The sequence below is a fragment of the Sorex araneus genome, chromosome 4, assembly GCF_027595985.1.
Source record: "Sorex araneus isolate mSorAra2 chromosome 4, mSorAra2.pri, whole genome shotgun sequence".
In the NCBI taxonomy this organism is placed as follows: Eukaryota; Metazoa; Chordata; class Mammalia; order Eulipotyphla; family Soricidae; genus Sorex; species Sorex araneus.
In genome coordinates, this window is record NC_073305.1 from 2,305,522 (window position 1) to 2,325,500 (window position 19,979).

The 19,979-nt window shown below is 55.1% G+C and overlaps 1 protein-coding gene across 8 annotated transcripts in view; it reads left to right on the forward strand.

Moving 5' to 3' along the window:
• LOC101557906 (contactin-4) overlaps positions 1 to 19,979 on the forward strand; it is a 584,043-nt gene that overhangs the window by 437,074 nt on the left and 126,990 nt on the right. For all 8 annotated transcript variants that reach the window (XM_055136085.1, XM_055136079.1, XM_055136080.1 and 5 more), the window contains one exon: positions 1,058 to 1,233. In XM_055136085.1, coding sequence (XP_054992060.1) covers positions 1,058 to 1,233 — 176 coding nt within the window. The remainder of the gene's footprint in view (positions 1 to 1,057; positions 1,234 to 19,979) is intronic.

Consider the following 19,979-nt stretch of genomic DNA (forward strand, 5'->3'; position numbering starts at 1 on the left):
AGAGGGACACACGGACGGTGTCCTGCCACGTGGACATAGAGGGACACACGGACGGTGTCCTGCCACATGGACACAGAGGGACACACGGACGGTGTCCTGCATGTGGACACAGAGGGGTAGGGAGTGTCCTGGCGCATGTGGCCAGCAGGGCACCCTGAGCAGTGGTACCTTGTGGGACACATTGAGGCTCCATCTGAAGGGGCACCGTGGACACCCTCTCTGCCCCTGTGACCACTTCCTGTCACTCTGCGCCTCGGTTTCCCCTCCGAGAGCTGCTCCCCTGCTCTTTCCCTTCCCCGAGACGGAATGTGTTGGGGCGCGCGGGGTGGGAAGCCGCTGAGCCCAGTCGCCGACCCTGTCCTCACCCCCCAAAGTCCCTGAGTGTTCAGACAATTTCCTGCTGGACAGTTGGCTTACAACGGTTTGGAATGTTATTGCCTCAAAGTGAATTTTGCTGCGACAAGTTTGCAGTTTGATTGTGTGACATCCAATAAAAGTATCTTATTGGCCCAAGAGGACAGAGCTGAGACACCTGAGCCCAGTGTGGGGCAACTGTGCCGCGAACTCTCTCTGCCTCGGGACTCCGGGGACAGCGCGGGCAGCGTGCGTGCTCGGGGACGGCCAGCGGGGGTCATTCCGCGGCCCTGCGTGGCGGTCAGCCACTTCAGCCCGTGAAGGACCCCATCAAAGCAGCTCGCTGCAATTTCTGCAAGTACACAGCAATATTCCGCAGAGTGGCCCCCTGCTGGCTCGAGGGCCGTTTCACGGGCTGCCAGGACGGGGCGGACGTGTCTGAAGGGGGGGTGGGGGGGTCTGCCCGCTGCCTCCAGCCCAGACCCAGCTGTGAGGCATGACTGTCCCCAGGTCAGCCCCGCTGTGTCCTCTCAAGGACGCCCGTAGCCGGCAGGCTGGGGTGACACTCTGATGTTTCCAATCACAGCTAACAAAGAAATCACAGGTGGTGTTTATGCTATGTACAGTTTTTTATATATTTAGACAATCCAGAAATATTGATCAATGTTGCAAGGCTTTATCTGCCGGCATTTTTATATTCTAGGTGGACGTTAAATGGGACAGATGTTGACACTGGCATGGATTTCCGCTACCGTGTCGTCGAAGGCAGCCTGTTGATCAATAACCCAAATAAAACCCAGGATGCGGGCACGTACCAGTGCATCGCGGCCAACTCCTTCGGAACAATCGTCAGCAGGGAGGCCAGGCTGCAGTTTGCCTGTAAGTACTAATCACGTCCCGTCACAAGTGTTACTCTGGGCTTCGCAGGGCCTCGCCGATACGCCTTCAATAGCCATCGCTTTTGAAAACATGAAACAGATTCAAATCCTTAATGATTTCCTTTACCCTTTTCCATGTCTGGGAGTGTCTCGGAGGGTGAGTTGGGACCGTGAGCGGGACCCTGAGCACTCGAGGCCAAGTCGATGACGGCGGGTCCTCACACGCTCCAGTTACACACGGGGAACCCACACACACAGCAAATGACACATAGCGGTAGAGGGAGTATGAGTCAGCCGTCGAGCTGCCCGCAGCTAAGCAGGAAAGATGAGAATAGCTTGAACCATGTAGCTCATCTTTTTTTTGGGTCACACCCGGCAATGCACAGGGGTCACTCCTGGCTCTTCACTCAGGAAGTACTCCTGGCAGTGCTCAGGGGACCATATGGGGTGCTGGGGATCGAACCTGGGTCGGCCGCGTGCAAGGCAAATGCCCTACCTGCTGTGCTATCCTATCGCTCCAGCCCCCTCATCTTTTTTTTTTTTTAAAAAAAAGCCTTGTTAATCAGTGAATCTCTTTTCCTCATTTGATAAAAGAATGAAAAATTCAGAAACAACTACTGTAATGACGAAATACTAAGTCACTTTTGCATTAACCTTTACACGTCCAGCAGCGTGCCTTATAGAAAATAAAGCATTGCATATCTTAGAACAACCAACTAAAAGGCCTTCGCACGCGTGTCCCAGGAAACTGGGCTTGGGGTGAGCACTTGAAGAGAAAGCCCGCGGGCCTGAGTAAGGGGTACATCTGAGGACAGACACCCGCAAGGGCACACGCAAGCTGCATGGATGGCTTGTGTGTCCTCACGTGGCTGCGTTCCTGCTGAGTCCGACCCAGCTCGGTGCACTGCGTTTCTCTCAAAGGGTTCCTAATTACAAACTCCGTTGGCAGCAACACCGCAGAATATTGTCATTAACAAAATCCTCTCCGGGGACTCGACAGCCAATGCTCGAATATCAACACTTTGTTATTGCCTTTGGCTGGCATTTTTATTAGTTGGGCAAAGAACCTTCTAAGGCTGAGGTATCTGTGGGAATCGGGAATTGCTTTGCATGCGAATGTTCCCTAGATCGTCTTTTGAACACTTTGGGGGTTGACTACGTCTGGTTGCTCAGAGCCTCACTGTCCGTTTCTCTCTGTGTGACGGAGCCCGGCGTGTCACCTCCTCTCTGGAAAGGACAAGTGAATCCTGCTACATCTTCTTTAGAAAATAGTTACCGAGGCATGTGTTCTCAGAAAAGGGAAAATTCCTGTTTTCTATGACTCGCACTCAGCCCTCTGACATTTGGATCAGAAAATATAGAGAATTTTTTTTTTTATTTTGGAGGTGTGGTTTATTTAATTTTTTTTAAGTTACAAAGTTATTTGTGATTGCGTTTCAGTCATATAATGTTTAACAGCTGTCCCTTCACCAGGCAAAGGAAACGTTTTTTAAAACTCAATGGTACCCACAGTAGCACTGGAGCACTGTCATCCCATTGCTCATCGATTTGCTCAAGCGGGCACCAGTAACGTCTCCATTGTGAGACTTGTTACTGTTTTTGGCATATCGAATACACCACGGGGAGCTTGCCAGGCTCTGCCCTGCGGTTGGTAGCTTGCCGGGCTCTCCGAGAGGGATGGAAGAATCGAACCCAGGTCGGCCGAGTGCAAGGCAAATGCCCTACCCGATGTGCTATTGCTCCAGCCACAGTAGACCTGTGCATTTATATGTGATGTGAGAGAGAGAGAGAGAGAGAGAGAGAGAAGTGAGGGGGAGGGAGGGAGGGAGAATGGGAGAGAGAGAGAGAAAGAGAGAGAAGAGAGGGGGAGGGAGGGGGAATAGGAGGGGGAGAGAGAGGGAGGGAGTTTGGGACGGGTAGCTTTGCAGGGAGGGCACTTGCCTTGCAAGCAGCTATCAGAGCACAATCTCCAGCAGCACACATGGTCCCCCAAGCGCTGCTGGGGGTGATCCCTGAGCACAGAGCCGGGAGTGAGCCCTGAGCACAGAGCCGGGAGTGAGCCCTGAGCACAGAGCTGGGAGTGAGCCCTGAGCACAGAGCCGGGGGTGAGCCCTGAGCACAGAGCCGGGAGTCAGCCCTGAGCACTATTGGTTGTGACTGAGGGAGAGAGAGAGAGAGATCGGCCTATGCTTGTTCTCTTCTAGCCCACAGCTTTTAAGCGCCAACTTGGCTGCTCTCACGGCTGTCGCTCTGTGCAGGCCCCTCACGTGACGGCAGAAACGCGGCCAGACAGCCCTTACCCATCTCGGGCACGTGGGTGCCCCTGAGTTTGCCTCTCCCAGACAGCGGCTCAGACGGAGTGGGGGGAGGGGGGGCTCCGAGGATCGGTGGGAGGTTCTCCACCCACGTGGCCTCGCCCCGTGCGGGGACGCCCTGGCCAGGACCCCCCGCCTGAGCCGTGGTGCCGATGATGGAGCCTGGGGGGGCTGCCCTGGAGGGTGAGAGGCCGGAACCCAAACCCGCCTCTCTCCTCGGACACGAGTGGGGCTGGGCTTCCGGCTGCGCCTAGGACGTGTGCAAAGGAGACCAGACCCCCCGCCCCGAGTTCTTGGCTTCTCCAGGCACTCGGTCCAAAAGCATCCCCCCCACAGAGTGTCCCCTTCTGTCAGCCTGTCTGTCTCTGACCCTCCAGAGCCTGCATCTCTCTTTCTGCTGAGCCCCGTGACCTGCGACGGCCCTCACTGGAGGCTTATCTTCAGTTAGTGCACCCAACACAAAGGCCCCCTTTTCAAAGCCCCAAAGTCGTAACTCTACTGAGAAAATGCAGTGATATGAAATCAAGGATTGATTTTTCCGTGCATTTCTATTAATGTAGAACTTTGCAAACATGACCTTTGTTAAAACTAAATTCAGAATATTTTATCTGTCCCTATTAAATTCACCTTCGGAGCCACCCTTTGTTCCATCAGAGCTAAAATTCTTTGACTATTTTGTTATCTGACCTATCGATCATTCCCCAAGTTTAATGTCAGCAGAAAATTTGATAAGCACGTCTCCATTGAAACCCCCGTGACCGGCAGTGACAGAGCAGGACGGGGCCGGGTGCCCGCCAGGAGGGGAAGTTCACTGAAATGAAATTGAATCATCAGATCAATAGGCCCCGCACAGGCACGTCCGCCTAGCGGGAAGCTCGCTCTGACACACTAGAATTGCTCCTGCTCCTCTTGTTCTCCAAGTCACGTGGACGCTTGCCCAGCACCTCCCTGGATGGGACGTGGTGGCCACCACCTCTGTCTGTGCCGTCCACCAGCTGGCCCCATGTCTGCCTGGCGTGGCCTTCGGCCGCGAGCCACGAGGCTGCCCGAGCAGGCTCTGCCCCAGCACGGCGGTGAGGTCATCCGCTTGCTGCTTTACTCCCCCACTGCCCGAAGGACCAATCTCAAGTTCATGACCAACACGTTCACTCGAGGTTCTGGAAAACGAGACAAAGTCCCTGGCACTGGAACTTAACGCACGTGTTCCTCTCTCCAGGGTGTCTCCCCCCGACCCTCCGCGGTCCTTGCCACCCTCCTTCCCGGTAGGGAACCAGCTTGTCCTGGGGCTTCTGTTTCTTCTCGCCGTTTGGAAGGATCTTTCCCATCCTTGCTCTCGAGCGTCCGGAGCACATGGACACAAAGGAACCGTTTACCAATCTTCCGTGAATCACCTCAGCAGGGCCCAGCCAAGAGCCTGAGTCAAGTTCCCCTACGTTTGATATATTTTTATAAACACTCTTGATAAACTTTTTTCTGCAGTTCAACTCGATCATCCATCTCAATGAATTTTTTTCCTATCCTCGACATGAAAAATAATCCCAGGGGCTAGAGAGGTAGCATGACAGGTAGGGCACCTGCCTTGCATGTGGTTGGCCCAGCTTTGACTCCCAGCACCCCATAGGGTCCCCCGACATGAGTAACGTCTGAGCACAGAGCCGGGAATAAGCCCTGAGCACAGCCAGGTGTGGCCCCAAACAACCCGAATTAGGAACAGGAGGAGTAAAGCAAAGTGGATGATGTCACCAACATGCTGCAAGGTGTTCTCGGGCAGCTCGTGGCATGTGACCAAAGGCCAGGCCAGCAGACACGGGCCAGGCGGCGAGTGAGTGCAGGTGTGGGGTCCAGCACCCCCATCCAGGAATCCAAATCAACCCCGCAAAAATCCAAAGACGTTGCCTTTATCCAAAAGGCATTGACACTTGGTGAGTACGAAGAGCCTTGCTCCGAGGAGAGAGCAGCAGAGACGCTCCCGAGTGTTTCCGGGGAACTTCTCCCTCCCCCAAGCAGTCAGCAATAACTGGGGGAGGGAAGTCACATTCCGGCCACCGTGGCAGTGCCGTAATACTCGGGGGAGAATGGTTCTCCGTCTATACACGTGATTTTACGGCTGAGCTGGGCCTTCAATATCTCCTGGTCTGTATCTTTCTAGGATAAAGTTGAAGGTTTCTTGTAATTTGCCTGATTACCACGTGGTAGAGCCAGGCAGCCCTTTCAGCTCACTTCAGAGACCCCTGGCTCTTGTCTGCTCTAGCCAGAGCCCCCGTTCTCTAGAAGCTTCCATTCCTCTCCAGCCCAGCCCCCGTTTCCAAACCTCGTCCATAGACCTGACCGGCTTCGACTGGTCGGACCTCCTGGTCTTGCACCGTCACTGGACCAGCTTGCTTGGTTCACTGGAAGCCGCGCCCAGCCCTGCTCCGGGCTCTCCTAGGCTAAAGGCTCAGGCGTCCCTCCTGGCGTCCAGGGACCAAGCCCGGGAGGGCCGTGTGTAAGGCAAGTGTCCACAGGCCCATGGCCGCTGTGTTTTCTCTTCAAACCCTGTTACAGTTGAGCTTTTCATCTCAGGCGCTGTGGCTCACAGCTGTCCCACTGGGGGGGTTTCAGGCACGACACGTTCCACACACCCTGCACCAGAGGGTCCACGTCCCTCCGCCGTGTCCCATGTCCCCGCCCTCGGGGAGGGCTGCCCCTGCTGAAGATCAGCTCTGTGCCCTTGGTCGCATGTTCACCCCCTGCTGTGTTTCCTTATGCTGCACGGGTGCGAGGGCCGTTCTCTCGCCTCCCTTTCCGGCTGACTCCACTCAGCGTGATGAGTGAGACCGTCAGCCTCCTCCCAGGTCCTCTGTGGGCCTGCCCCCGGCCCCGGGGGACCCAGCTGGCCCGTGACCCTGCCGTCACTGTCACCGTGCCTGACACACAGCCCGCCAGACCCCTTCTCCGCCTACTCCTTCTCTCACCTCAGCTAAACCCCTGGGGGCGATAAGGCCCAGGCTTCGGAGCAGCCCCTGAGCTGCTCGGGTGTGGCCCGACACCCCCGATGAACACATTGACGGATAAAAGAAACAGGCCGATGTGCGGGCTGGCTGGGTGCGCGATCACCCAGGGAGGCTGTGACGGCAACCAGAGGGGATGTGACCGCTAGGGCCAGGCCCCGGGGTGTCTCCTCCCGGGCTATGCAGGAAGCTGGCCCAGTGAGGAGGACTCCGGGGAGGATGGGGGACTTCCTGGAGGAGGGGGTCCCGGGAGAAGGAGGATCTGGGAGCAGGGGACCCTGGGAACACCCACTCCCCGGGAGGAGAGTGTGGGGCTGGCTGCCGGAGGGCTCAGAGGCTGGTGCTGACCAGACCAAGCGCAGTGGCTGCCCCAGTCCCTGCCGGGGGCTTCAGCGCAGAGCTCGGAGCAGTTTCTCCGACCCAGACCCCTCCGCGCCTCCCCCGCCCCAGGGAGAGCCCCCAGAACGCCCGAGCCCTTACACAGGCAGCCAGACTCCACGTCCACAGAGCTCCGTGGCGGGATTCTTTCCAGAAGTTGCTTCTGTGCAGAAGGACCTGCTCTGGCCAGGCCCAGACCAGCCCCTGGCCGGACACTGTCCTCAGCTGCCCGCTCCGCCCCACGGGAGCTGCTTCTCCTACCCGCTGCAGGTCGCAGCCTGGCCACGGCGGCCGAGCAGCCGTTCCCGCCCTGAGCGGAAACATGAGCCCACACCTCTCCCGGGGCCTGTCGTGGGGGGCTTGGTCTTTCCTGTGTCGTGATTGGTCCGTGCGCCCCCACGCTGTGGATCCATTCTGGGAGCCTGGGAGCTCCTGGTGTAGCCCCTGATCATGCCCCCCGCACAGTTCTCGTTCTCATCAGATTGGTCTCAGTTCCATAATGAGTGATTGGTAGGGGCCGGCCGGAGCGATAGCACAGCAGGTAGGGCATTTGCCTTGCATGCGGCCGACCCGGGTTCGATCCGCGGCATCCCATATGGTCCCCCAAGCACTGCCAGGAGTAATTCCTGAGTGCAGAGCCAGGAGTAACCCCTGAGCATCCCTGGGTGTGACCCAAAAAGCAAAAAAAAAAAAAAAAAAAAAGAGTGATTGGTAGCAATATTTCTGCTCCGAAAGTGGATGCCGGTTGCTGACTTCCTGCACGAAGATTGTAGAACACTCAGTGTTTGCTGGCGTGCCCTGGACAGTCACTGCGGGTGGCGGACTGCGTCTCCCCAGCCGTAAGGGACATTGGTACACATTTCCTTCCCGGCCTAGCAAGGCTCCCCCAGGTGGGAAAACAATGTGCTTCGGGGCGGGGGGTGGGAAGTGCTTGGAAAAGCACTTCCAAGAGGACCATGTACTGGCTCGGACATCAGCCATCCACCCACCGAGGCTGCCTGGACACGGTTGGGGACCTGCTTCCTGGGGGTGGGGCCCAGGCGTTTGACGCCAGTGAGCTCATTCAGGACCTCGCTGCAGGCTGGTGACTCTGCCAAGATTCGGTCGGTCGCCCGCCTGCGCTCAGGTCCCCGGGCACAGGGTGTCACGGTGGCTGTGGGCATGTTGGCATCCCTGAGAAGTAAGCATCGTGCTCTCTGCTGGTCGGGGGTAGGGGCGGGCGGGAAGCCTGCAGCTCCCCCCTGCTGCCCCTCGGCTCCCGACCTGCGTTTGGTGGGGGGGGCGGGGCGGCGGAGCAGAGGGAGGGAGCACTGACCCGCCCGACTGTGAGCACGCCAGTGTCCCCTCCCTTTGCTGAATCTGGAGCAACCCAGTGGCTGTTTCCATTTGAAAACGTGGAAGAATTCTCCCCAGACTCACATACTTGGGCTGTCCCTTTAGGGGACACAGATGTCCCTGATAGTTCTAGGCTGACACCCGGGTAACAGTTGGTGTCATTGAGAACCCGGTGATGGGAACAGGGTCAGCCTGGGATGGGCCAGAGGGTCTGAGTGATGTGGGCACTTAGGAGCCTTCGTCGGGGGACAGATCGACTCATCAAGTCCTTTGTTGTATGTTTTCTTTTTCTTTTGGGGAGGAGGATCACACCCAGTGATGCTCAGGGGTTACTCCTGGCTCTGCACTCAGGAATTACTCCTGGTGGTGCTCGGGGGACCATCTGGGATGCCAGAGATCGAACCCAGGTTGGCCACGTGCAAGGCCAGCACCCTCCCCGCCGTGCTTTCGCTCCGGCCCCTGTTGTATGTTTTCTACCCGTCACGCCACGAAACATGCCGATGCACGGAGAGGGGTTCATTGTCACATGAGCTTATGGGGTGGATCTGTCGCCCACCTTCCACGTCTGAGTCCACGGGGCCCTCCCAAACCCCTGATGTCCAGAGAGAGGCCGGTGACTCCTCCATGCCCCTGGCAGCTGCAGAGGGGAGGGGAGAGGAAGCGCTGCCCCCAGGGGGGCCATGGAGGAAGCCCAGGAGGGCTGGACATGGCAGTGCCAGTGCGGTCATAGAACTGCCGCGCCTGCAGACTCACCTCACAGTGCGGGAGCACTCTCTCTCGGGGGCTGAGAAGTGTTGTGTTGACATTTGTTATTTACGGCTTTGTTTGGGGCTCGGGGCCACACCTGGAGGAGCTCAGGGCTAACTCCTAGCTCTGTGCTCAGGGACCATTTGTGGCAGGGCTTGGGGGACTGTACCGGGTGCTGGGATCTAAACTGGGTCCACCACATGTAAGACCAGTGCCCTGGACTAGCTCAGGATTCTGTGTGGGCATTCCTGTAAGCAGAGGTGCCCCCTCCCCCCCAAGGGAGTAATTAAGGATAACGTTTAACTTTTGGACAAACGGTCCATTGAAAGGTGCTGTACTTTGTTGGGGTGACTTTGTTGTATGTTTTCTTTTTCTTTTGGGGTGGAGGGTCACACCCAGCGACGCTCAGGGGTTCCTCCTGGCTCTGCACTCAGGAATTACTCCTGGTGGTGCTCGAGGGACCATCTGGGATGCCAGAGATCGAACCCAGGTAGGCCACGTGCAAGGCCAGCACCCTCCCCGCTGTGCTTTCGCTCCGGCCCCTGTTGTATGTTTTCTACCCGTCACTCCAGGAAACATGCCGATGCGCGGGGAGGGGTTCACTGTCACATTGTCACAAACTCGGCTTGTGCCCGAGTTTCGGATCCCCAGTTGCAGAGAGACCCAGTCCACACACAATAAATAATGCAAGAGCAATGAAACTTTTTTACTAGCCCGAGCCAGGGTCCGAGTCTCATCCAGTGCAGTGGAGCCTTGACAAGGACCCCAACTCCAGGTCACAAGCAGCTTATATAGGGGTCGATGTCAAGAAGCAATTTATATACGGGTCTATTTTTAGCCCGGGCCCTGTTACAACCACGGTCAGCAATTCGGCAATGGTTGGTAGCAGTAACAGTTTCTCGGGAGGGTGCAGTGACCCCTCGTGACCGGCCAGACCCAGCTGCAGTTCCCAGTGGGCAGTTTCTCCGGTGGGAGTTGACCAGCAGCTGCAAGTCCTGCTTCGGGGAAGACACTGAGGCCCTGCTGAGACTCCATGTCGGCCGCAGGCTGTCGTGGCGGTAACCTCGCCCTCACAGTGACTCACTGTCCAGTTGCTCAGAACGTCCCCGCCTGAGACCGCGATGGCGGCATGGGTGCAGTTGGTGGGCCGTGTGTCCACGCCGCACTGCACCAGGTGTGCCGTCCCGCCGACCCCAGAGCCTCCTGTGAGGACTCCCCCATGCTCAGAGCTGCTTGTCTTCCTCCGAGCCCTCACAGTCGCCGACCTACTCTCCGTGCGGTACGGTCCCTGGTCCGGGCAGCTCGGATCAGCGCCCCCAGTCAGGGGCCTGGGTGGGCTTGTGACTCGGCTGAGCTCCAGCTGCCGGGTTCTAGCTCGGCGCATGCGTTCAGTACAAAAGGAACTGCACTCGTTTCTCTCTGTGCCCCCGTAAGGTGCGATGGGAGGAAGCAACCGTGCTTTGGCCCCCACCGCTGGCGCGCGTTTGGGCTGCTTCTGCTCTCTGACGGTTCTGAGCGAACCTTCTGTGAACCTTCATCCCCAGGGTCTCCTCGTGGTCGTGTGTGTTTTATGTCTTTATAATGTTCCAGAGAATACAGTAACTAGGTGAAGTGGCAAGTGTGTGTTTAGCATCTGGAGCAAGTAGCTCCTGCTCTCGCAGCTGGCGGGGCGGGGCTGGAACCCACCGTGTGTGGGTGGCCGGCACCAACTGTCCCTTCCAAACCCAGCCCCTGTGGTGGGTGTGACGTGGCGCCTCTCTGGGGTGTGCAGTGCGTTCCCCTGGTGTATCTTGTGTCTGTCAAGTGCCACTCACGGCAGTTGGCAGCATCTTTGCAGAGTCTGTTCCAAGCTTTTGCCTTTTCGACATTCCGCTGTTTGCCTTTCCAGTGCACTGTTAAAAATTCCTTTGTGTATTCTGGAAATACGTTCCTTCTCGGAGAAATTACTGGCAACTAGTTTCTCTCATTCTACAGGGTGTCCGTTCACTTCCTTGATCCTGGCATCAGGAGCTCCGAAGGTTTGTTTCTGATGAAGTTACTTTCTGTGATTTTGTTGCGTTTACTTTGGGGCCAGGTCTAAGGTCCGAAAGTCATGAGAATGTTACTCCTCTTTCCTACTCGGTGTTTACAGGACTGTTCGATTTTGGGTCTATCATCCATTTTGAGTTTGTTTTTGATAGAACGGTACTGAGGCCCAATTTTAACATTCTTCGCTTGTGTGTTAATCTTTCACGTGGGGACCTAGAGCCCTTGTAGGGAAGAGCTTCTCCCATAGCAAACGGTCTTCGCGCTTATTAAGATCAACCAGCAGCGGGGAAGGCTCAGTTTCGGGGATTTATGAGTCTGTCCCTCGGACCCTCCCCTCTCCTTGGCCCCTCACCACGCCACACGGATCCCAGAGTGTTAGGGCACGTTCCTGACACTGAGCAGTGGCCGTTATTAGCGTTTCCAGGTGCAGGCAGCTTGCTGCAGCGCACGCGTCATGGCGTCATGACTACGGACACCGTGAACGGCGTCTCCTCCAGAGCCCCCGGCCTCGGGCACAGGCTGTGGCCCTCCAGCGGGGGCCCTTCTGGGCTGCCGAAACCCAGGTGCCGCCACCTTGGAGCCGGAGCTCTCGGCTCCCTCAGCCTCCCTCAGACTCGGCTCTGTCCGACCCAGGAGGAGAAGGCGCTGCGGAGGTCGCCGGGGCGGCCAGGGACCGCCAGCGAGCCGCGCCACTTTCTCCCTTCCCCCATCGCAGTCCCGCCAAGCGCGTCGGGGGGCCGCGCCGAGCACAGGCCACTGGGGCGGGCGTGGGTTTCTGAGCACAAAGGACGCCCTTCCCCGGCTTCCGGCAAGTGGCGGTCACGCCGAAGCCCCCGGGTGGAGTCTAAGACGCCGTTTCCTGGCTGTGTTAGTCTCCCTGGTGCTGCTCTTCTCCGTTGCTCGCCGAGGCCCACCACACGTCCCTCAGCCCCCTCCTCTCAGGGGCGGGCTCTTTACAAGGAGATCTTAGTCCCCTCAAAACATCATGTTGGGGCGCCTCAGGCTGCCTCTCGTTTGGGGTGAGACTTGGCGTTTGCTGCATTCCAGAAGGGCTTCGGTTCCCCCCAGTTTCCATGCTGATGGCCCTGTGTGGGGAGACGGGGTGACAGCCCCCCTTTCGCTGGGACACTGATAACATGGCTCGTTTATTTCTTTCTTTCCTATTTAGACTTGTTAGGGACTTAACAATTTTATTTCAATTTTTCTTTTAATATTTTTGTTGTTATTGTTTTGGGGCCATCTGCAGCGTGCTGAGGGCTTATTCCTGCTGGGACCATGCGAGGGGCCAGGAATCACACCGGGGTCGGCTCTGTGTAAGGCAAGTGCCCTACCCACTGTGCTATCACTCCGGCCCCTTTCTCTCATTTTAATTAGAGACCATGACTTACGAAGGTGTTCATGATAGAATAGTTTCAGGCACCAGCGTTCCCGCACCATCCCCACCGACAGTGTCCCCCCCCACCAGAAACCCCAGGGTCCCTCCCACCCACCAGCGTGCCCCCTGGCAGGCGTCTAACAAATTTATATTACTTGCTCCAATAAAACTTGCAGGAATGGCAAATGGAATTATCAGAAAATAAATCAATAAAAGTCAATTTGTGGTGATTTATTGTTATATGATTTTAACCTATGCAAATTAGGAAATTAAATAATTGTATACAATATAGTACAAAGCCTATTCTCATTTACATAACTAATTTTCTACTCTGGTATCTAAAATATATTGCATTAAATTTTAGTTTGCACTTGAGTCATATTGTAGGAATTATCATATCTTCCCTATCATAAATAAAATTTTGATTTAAAGTTTCTATGAGTGGGTCTGGAGAGATAGCACAGCGGGTAGGGCGTTTGCCTTGCACGCGGCCGACCCGGGTTCAAATCCCAGCATCCTATATGGTCCCCTGAGCACAGCCAGGGGTAATTCCTGAGTGCAGAGACAGGAGTAACCCCTGTGCATTGCCAGGTGTGACCCAAAAAGCAAAAAAAAATAATAATAATAATAAAAAAAATAAAGTTTCTATGAGACAGGCAAAACCTAAAAATATAAAATTTAATGAGAGTAAAGAGAATTAAGAAAATTTTAATGAGAAAATATGAATTGGCCTCTAATAGTACAAAGTGTTTTATCCTGAAAGGAGATATTGGTTTTCTATCGGAATATATTATATCATAGGTACTGCTTAGGCGCTACATTAATAAGTAAAAGAGTGTAATAAAAGTCTCTGGGTGCAAAATACACACCTCAGACATAGAACAGTCCATGTAGATGAGATGTTAATTCATTATGGAGTGTATAGAAAGCCCCTTGGCGTTCTAGAAGGAAACGCTCCTCCCTTGACCTACTAGCGGGAGTGAGCGCCACACGGCCCTGCGTGCTGGGATCTTGGTCTGTCCTTCAGAGACGCTCTGGCAAAACTGGTTTCAGGAGTCTGATCCCCAGCACGGTTGCTGTCCGTGAACTCTGTGTCGTCTTTCAGATCCGAATGGTCGTCGTGGGTTTGCTGAGCTTCTGTGCTGGCTTCTTCCACCCTCTGCTGGCTCACAGAGTCCCGTCGGATGGGTCTGCTGTTCTCCTCACGGGCTCTCCGTGGGCCTCAGTTCCCTCTGGGTCTCGCCCTTTCAGTGTTCAGCTTCTGTCTCTGGCTTGTGTCACGCTGAGCCTGATGTGCGCTGGGGTTTTCCTAGTTGAGTCTGTTCTCACTGGGACCCTGTAACCTCATCTCTGGGAAATTCACACTGATGATTCCTTTAACTATTGTTTCTTCCTCACAGTTGTCTTCCTGCTCCTGGGAATGCTGGGGACCCCTCTATTGTTGCTCTTGGACTCACCCCCCGGTTCCCTGACATTCTGCTTATTTCTTTCCAGACTGTTTTTTTTTACCTCTTTCTGTTTCCTCGAGGCTGCTTCCTTTTCCTCTTGGAGCTTCTTGACCTCTGGCTCAGCTGCTGCTGTTCTGCTAGTCAGAGCTTCTGCTGGGTTTTTATATCACCTCCATAATTTTCATTTCTGTCACTTCTGATTGCAGTAGTTTTGTCATGTTGACTCTTACATACATTCTTGTGCCTTGCTGACTATGTTGGCATCGCTTCCTTGGGGCTCACTGAACACCCTCATCACGGTGTTGCTACAGATATTTCTGAGGTTCGGCTGAGCTGCTCCGTGTTCTTTATATGTTTGGTGGGGCTGTTTCTGCTCATTGGTGGGTGAACTTCTGAATGATTTTCCAGCGTTCTGGCTGTGTGTGTGTTGGGGGGGGGGGGGGTGTGAGTCTTTGCAGTTACGCCCCTGCAAGATTCTGGGCTGGCTCTCTCTCTTTCCTGCCCATCCTCACCAAATGAGAGGAAGAGTGTGTGGGCAGCACGTCTAACTGGGGGCCACTAATGATGCTTTGAGTAGATGTCGCACGGCCCTATGGGGTGCAACCTGGCCCCGGGCAGGTGTGGAGCGGCGGGGAAGCACCCAGTGGGAAGGGGCTCTGCCCCTCTGGCCCCTGGTCCAGAGCATCCCAGACACGGCAGCCTCACCTGGGGCGGGGAGCAGCGAGCGGAACGTAGACTTATCAGTGCATTGACCTTTCAGGCAGTGTCTGGTCCATTGATTCCCCTCTATTGTTCTCTGTGTTCCGTTGCGCTGCTTTCTGCTCCACCGGCCCGTCCGCTGTTTCTGCCTCAGTGCCACCTCTTTTTCTGGGGAAACCTTCGGCTTTCCCAAATCCTCGAGCCCAGTGTGTGCCTCTGAAATATATCGAGAGACACATATTTACAAATATTCCACGCTATGCATTCCTAAGAGTTCAAGATTCTTCTTGAGAAATATCTTCTTTTTTCACTCGTGGAATCAAACCGTCTTGTTTAATTTCCAAATATTTGGAATTCTTTGAGTGCTGTTACCAGCGTGTTTAGTGTAGTGTTTGTTTAGCGTATTGAGTGTTTGTTGCTGCTTAGCAGGATTCTATAGTGTGATAAAAATTAAATTTACAGTTTAATTACATTAGGGCCAGAAAATAGATTTTTGTATGGATTAAATCCTGAGACTAGAGAAGGAACGTCTGCCGGGGTGCTGCTTGAAAGTAAGACGCACGTTGTGTCTTTCAAACCGTTTTGTGAGGAGAGGCAAATCCCTGAGCTCTGTGACCTCTCAAGTTCTGCCAGGGGTGTGGACTAAGGTTCCTGCGGAGGAAAGCCCAGCACTCTCGGGAGGCCCCTGGGAGCCCCCAGCCCCTCCGAGGAGCCCCTGCCGCGTGGTGCCAGGGTGGCGGGAGCTTCCGGCCTCACTCACCTGCGACATCTCCAGTTTCCGTCGCTCATCACCTGCCGTCGCCTCCTTCAGCCCTGGGGCAGCAGCTGGTCCTTCCTGTCCTGGTGCCCACAGGTGTGCGGGGACGTTTGCCCTCGGCAGATGCAGCTCATTGCACCGGGGGCCGCCCGGAGAGGCCAGACAGAGCCCCGGGGCGTGCAGAGGGCCGGGCCCCTGCCAGGTTCCAGGGGCCACTGACCTCCCAGGCCCGTGTGGGCTGCTCACAAAACAGGCGGGCCCTGCACTCAGCCCTTCGGCCAAGAGAGCTGGAGACCTAAGTAGACGTGAAAATATACGGAGACTCTCTCATTTGTATTCCAGGAGAGACCAGAGAAATGTTTTTTTAAATCCTTGTGTTTTGCAGGCAGGGAAATGTTCCAGCAGGTGAGGAGCTTGCTGTGCGTGCAGCCAACTCAATTTCAGCCCCCAGTACCACACCTGGTCCTCTGAGCACTGCCAGAAGTGACCCTGAGCACAGAGCCAGGAGAAAGCCCTGAGCAGAGCTGAAGAGCTGAGTGTAGCCCGCAAACCAAATTAAATGAATGGAAATCTTGGTTTTTTCCCAAGAAACTAAGGTTTTATATAAAATTTAAACAGAAATTAAGTTCTGCTGACAATAATAGGACTGTAGCACTGCCGTCCCGTTGCTCATTGATTTGCTCGAGCGGGCGCCAGTAACGTCTCCATTGTGAGACTTGTTGTTACTGGTTACTGTTTTTGGAATATCAAATACGCCTCGAGGAGCTTGCGAGACTCTGCCGTGCGGGCGGGATACTCTCGGTAGCTTGCTGGGCTCTCCGAGATGGACGGAGAAATCGAACCCGGGTCAGCCACATGTAAGGCAAACGCCCTACCCACTGTGCTATCGCTCCAGCCCTGCTGACAATAATACTAATGTAATATTCGATCCTGTCTGTCACCTCTGGGTCCTATGTCCACTCATCTCCCGACACGCCCATCTGCCCGCCAACTGCCCGTCATCTCTCCATCATCTCTGTCCTCCCGTCCTTTAATCATCCAAGTGCCTGTCCACTGATCCCTTCTCAGCTATTCTTTTACCGCCTGTTATCTCTCATCTATCCATTCGCCGATCCGTCCTCTTTTATCCGTCCACCTATACACTGTCCATCCGCCCAGTAATCACCTATGAATCTATCCCGTTATCCACCAGCTCCTTACGCTCATCATTATTGGCTCATCTCTCGGGTCTCCTCATCATTTCCCGCCTATCCATTGATCTTCCACGTGTCTTCCCACCTATCCGTCGGCCTATCAATTGTCTGTTCTTCTGCTCTCCCTTCCATTGATCCACGTTCATCTCCTCATTCGTCATCCAGCATCACGATCACCCCTCTGTCACTCCTCCACCCCCTGTCATCCCTCACTCATCCGTCATCTGTCCACTCTCTGATCACGTCACCAGTCCATTCGCTAACCTGTCAATTATCATCCGTCCGTTCACCCACCATCCATCTCTCATCCCATCCGTCCACCTGTGCGTTTCCCAGAAACTGAGCCACCCAGAACTGCGGCTCTAAGAGGGATATTACGGAAGGGAGACGCTGTCCAGCCATGTGTGGAAAGCGAACCCACTGCCCATCTGTCTGGGCTGACCAGACGTGTTGGCATCGGCAGGTGGGCCGAGCAGAGAGACCCTGTGGGCCAGCACTGGGCACTCCGATCCTCCGTGGCGGCAGCCAGGGACAGGACGAGCAGCTGACACCTTGGCTGGGTGTGCGGGTCTCACAGCCCCCCTGACTGTGCCAGCACAGGACACCCCGGAGGAGGCGCCTCACCTCAAAGTGCCCGGGCGGAAAGTGCTGCCCGGGGTCTCCACCCCGGCACGGAGTCCTCGCAGCCACTTGCCCATGTCCCCTGGGCAGTCTGGAGCTGTCATTCGTGATGGTGCCGGGTCCCGGCCTGTGTCTGAATGCCCGAGTGTTTGGTTTCCAGGGGACAGTGACTCTATTCTCCTCTTAAGAAAAACTCATCCAGAGACGTTTCCTCTCCTCTGTGTCCCGTACATCCGAGTGAAGAGACAGCCCTGATACAGTCGGCTTCGAGAGTTTAAATTTGAGGAAGGGAACAGCATTGTTCTAGATCAAACAAATTAAATCCAGTTCCCAGATGTGAGCCATCACTGCGAGCTTCTAAAAGCACAGTCTTTCGGCATTTCAAAGCTGACCTTTGGTCCTGAGGAATCTCAGTTCTGAGGCCCCATGCCTAACTCTCACTGCAACCCCCCCCGCCCCCTCCGGCGGGCAGAGCCCCTCCCTGCCGCTCTCACCGGCCTCCGTTACACAATCTTTAATTTACTCTAACCACGGCTACATTTAATAAGCGCCGTTTCTGACAGGAAATGGAACTATTATAGTGATGAACTTCTTTCCCCCAGTTATTAAAGAAATCTGTTTTTATCGTGCTGAGTCTTTCCGACTTATTAGAATGCGAGGAAGGACCAATGGGCTGGGGCCCAGCCTGATGGGGAGAGGCGAGCTCGCAGCGCACAGTGAGGCCTGACTTTTAATGAGGCTCCTTTCGGGCTCCGGCCAAGTCGGTGCAGTATAACTCATCCGCGACGGTGCCGAATGCAGATGACTCACAGCGTCGTACAGCAAAGGACGGTCGCGTATTCCCCAGGCTGTAGTGCTGCCTCTTATAGATGTGCTAGAATCAACTTTATAACTTTCGCTATTAGTTGCTAAGAAACAGATTATAATTGCAGCTCAGATTTTTTGCTATGTTGGCCTCTTAATGCCCCATAGTGGCATTTATTTCCTTCGGATGATTAAATGATCAACAAAGTAATTGTTTTAAATATAATTGGTGATGAAAGAACCTCCAGAAGGCACCCGCGTTGTCTGATTTTCAAGGGGTGGGAAATTAGAGTAATTACTTCTCTGGCATCAACACTCGGAAATTGGGGCACTGGAGGGCTTTCTTTCCTGGCGCTTTCATGGGTCCGGCCTCCGCCTCGTGGTTTTGGGAAGACGGTGCTGAAGAAAAGGCACCTTTGGGAGGGAACGCTGTGGGGGGACAGTGAGTGGCCCCGTGGCTGCCAAGTGTGGGTCCCATGTTCCGTTTCCTGCAACCTCTCGCCCCTTCCTATCACACAGAGCTTAGCACGAGGACTCCAGGGGACCAGGGCCGGCACCAGGCTCCTTCCTCAGGGCCTCAGGTAGGGATCTGTGGGTGTTCACCCCTAAAGGTGAGGGGCATTGTTGGGGTGATGTATACGATTCGTAAAGATCAACATTTACGTCACTTCCAGTTAAAGTGCTGCTGGCCCTCGGCCAGCCAGAGCAGGACCCCACAGTGGCGAGCTGACCGTGAATGCTTTCAGACTGAACAAGCGAAGGGCGATGGCTGCCTCCCCCGTCTGTGACACGACGGAGGAGAAAGCGGGGTGGGATGTTGTCTGAGTCCTCTGAGGAGAACCAGGAAGACCGACGCCCACCGTCTGTGTGGGGAGATCTCGGGGCTCACACAGAGCGTTGAAATATTTTTCATTCGAGCTCTAGTAAGGACCAGCAATCCTTCACGAATGTCCCTGGTGGGGGGGACTCCGTGCCCTGACCCCCAGGGCCGCATGCAGTTCGCCTGCACCCAGGCCCGGGTGTCCAGTCCCTCCTTGGCGGTGCTCCCAACCCCTCCTTGGAGGGGCTCCCGGGATCCAGTTTGAGCTGCTCCTGTGGTCTGCTCAGTCCTGAAATCCCAACCCCCACTGTCTGTCTTGGTCTTTCCAGTTCAAGGACCTGGACCCACCGTCCATCTGTCCCTTCTGCAACTGTCTAAGGGCACCAAGTGTGCCTCCTAATTTTTTTTTTGCAATTGTTTTATATTTTATTTTCATAAACTAGTTCACAATAGCTCGTTGCAGATAATATTCGAACCCAATCCCGCCACGCGCACCTCCCCACCACAGTACGAGGGAAGTGTGTGAAGGTTGTTGTATGTTGTTGTCTTTCATTCTGGAGCCGTTTGAGCCCGTATATATGAGAATACAAACAAGTGGATTAAAACCAAGCAAATGTGTGCTACTTTTGGTACGTAAGTGGGCTAGAGTGTAAGTCCTCTCCTCATTTTGCAGCGAGGACCGAGGCAGATGCCTTCTCATTTCCCGCCTCACCCCCGAGAGACACATCAACCCGCCTCCAAATTGGATCCTCTGCAGTGAAAAGTGGGATGGGGCAGAGCCGGGGTGCAGCCACGCAGAGCAGAAAACCCTGCCTGGGACTGTCTCTGCTTCCCCGGGGACAGTGGTGTCCAGCCCTGAAGGACAGAGTGATCCCAGCACCCCCCCCCACACACACACACACACATACACACGTTCACGTGAAATTGTAGAGAGTTGTCATTCCGGTCCACCGCCTGTCCTCTAACTGTGCCCAGGAGAGAGCAGGTCCCACTGGGACGAGAGCAGTTTGCCTCCGGACAAGTCCTCCTCTGTGTGTGGTTTCCTGTGTTTAAAAAGGATGCATCCGTGTCTAAGCAGAGCAGTGGACTGCAAACGCGCTGAAATGCCGTCCCTGATTCTCGAGGCAGCTCCCCAGGGGAGCACCCGCCCCTCTGAGGCCCAAATTACAAGGTAAACCTGAAACTCGGTCACATGATTCTGCTTCGTGTGATCCCGGGTTGGTGCCCAGACGTGAGG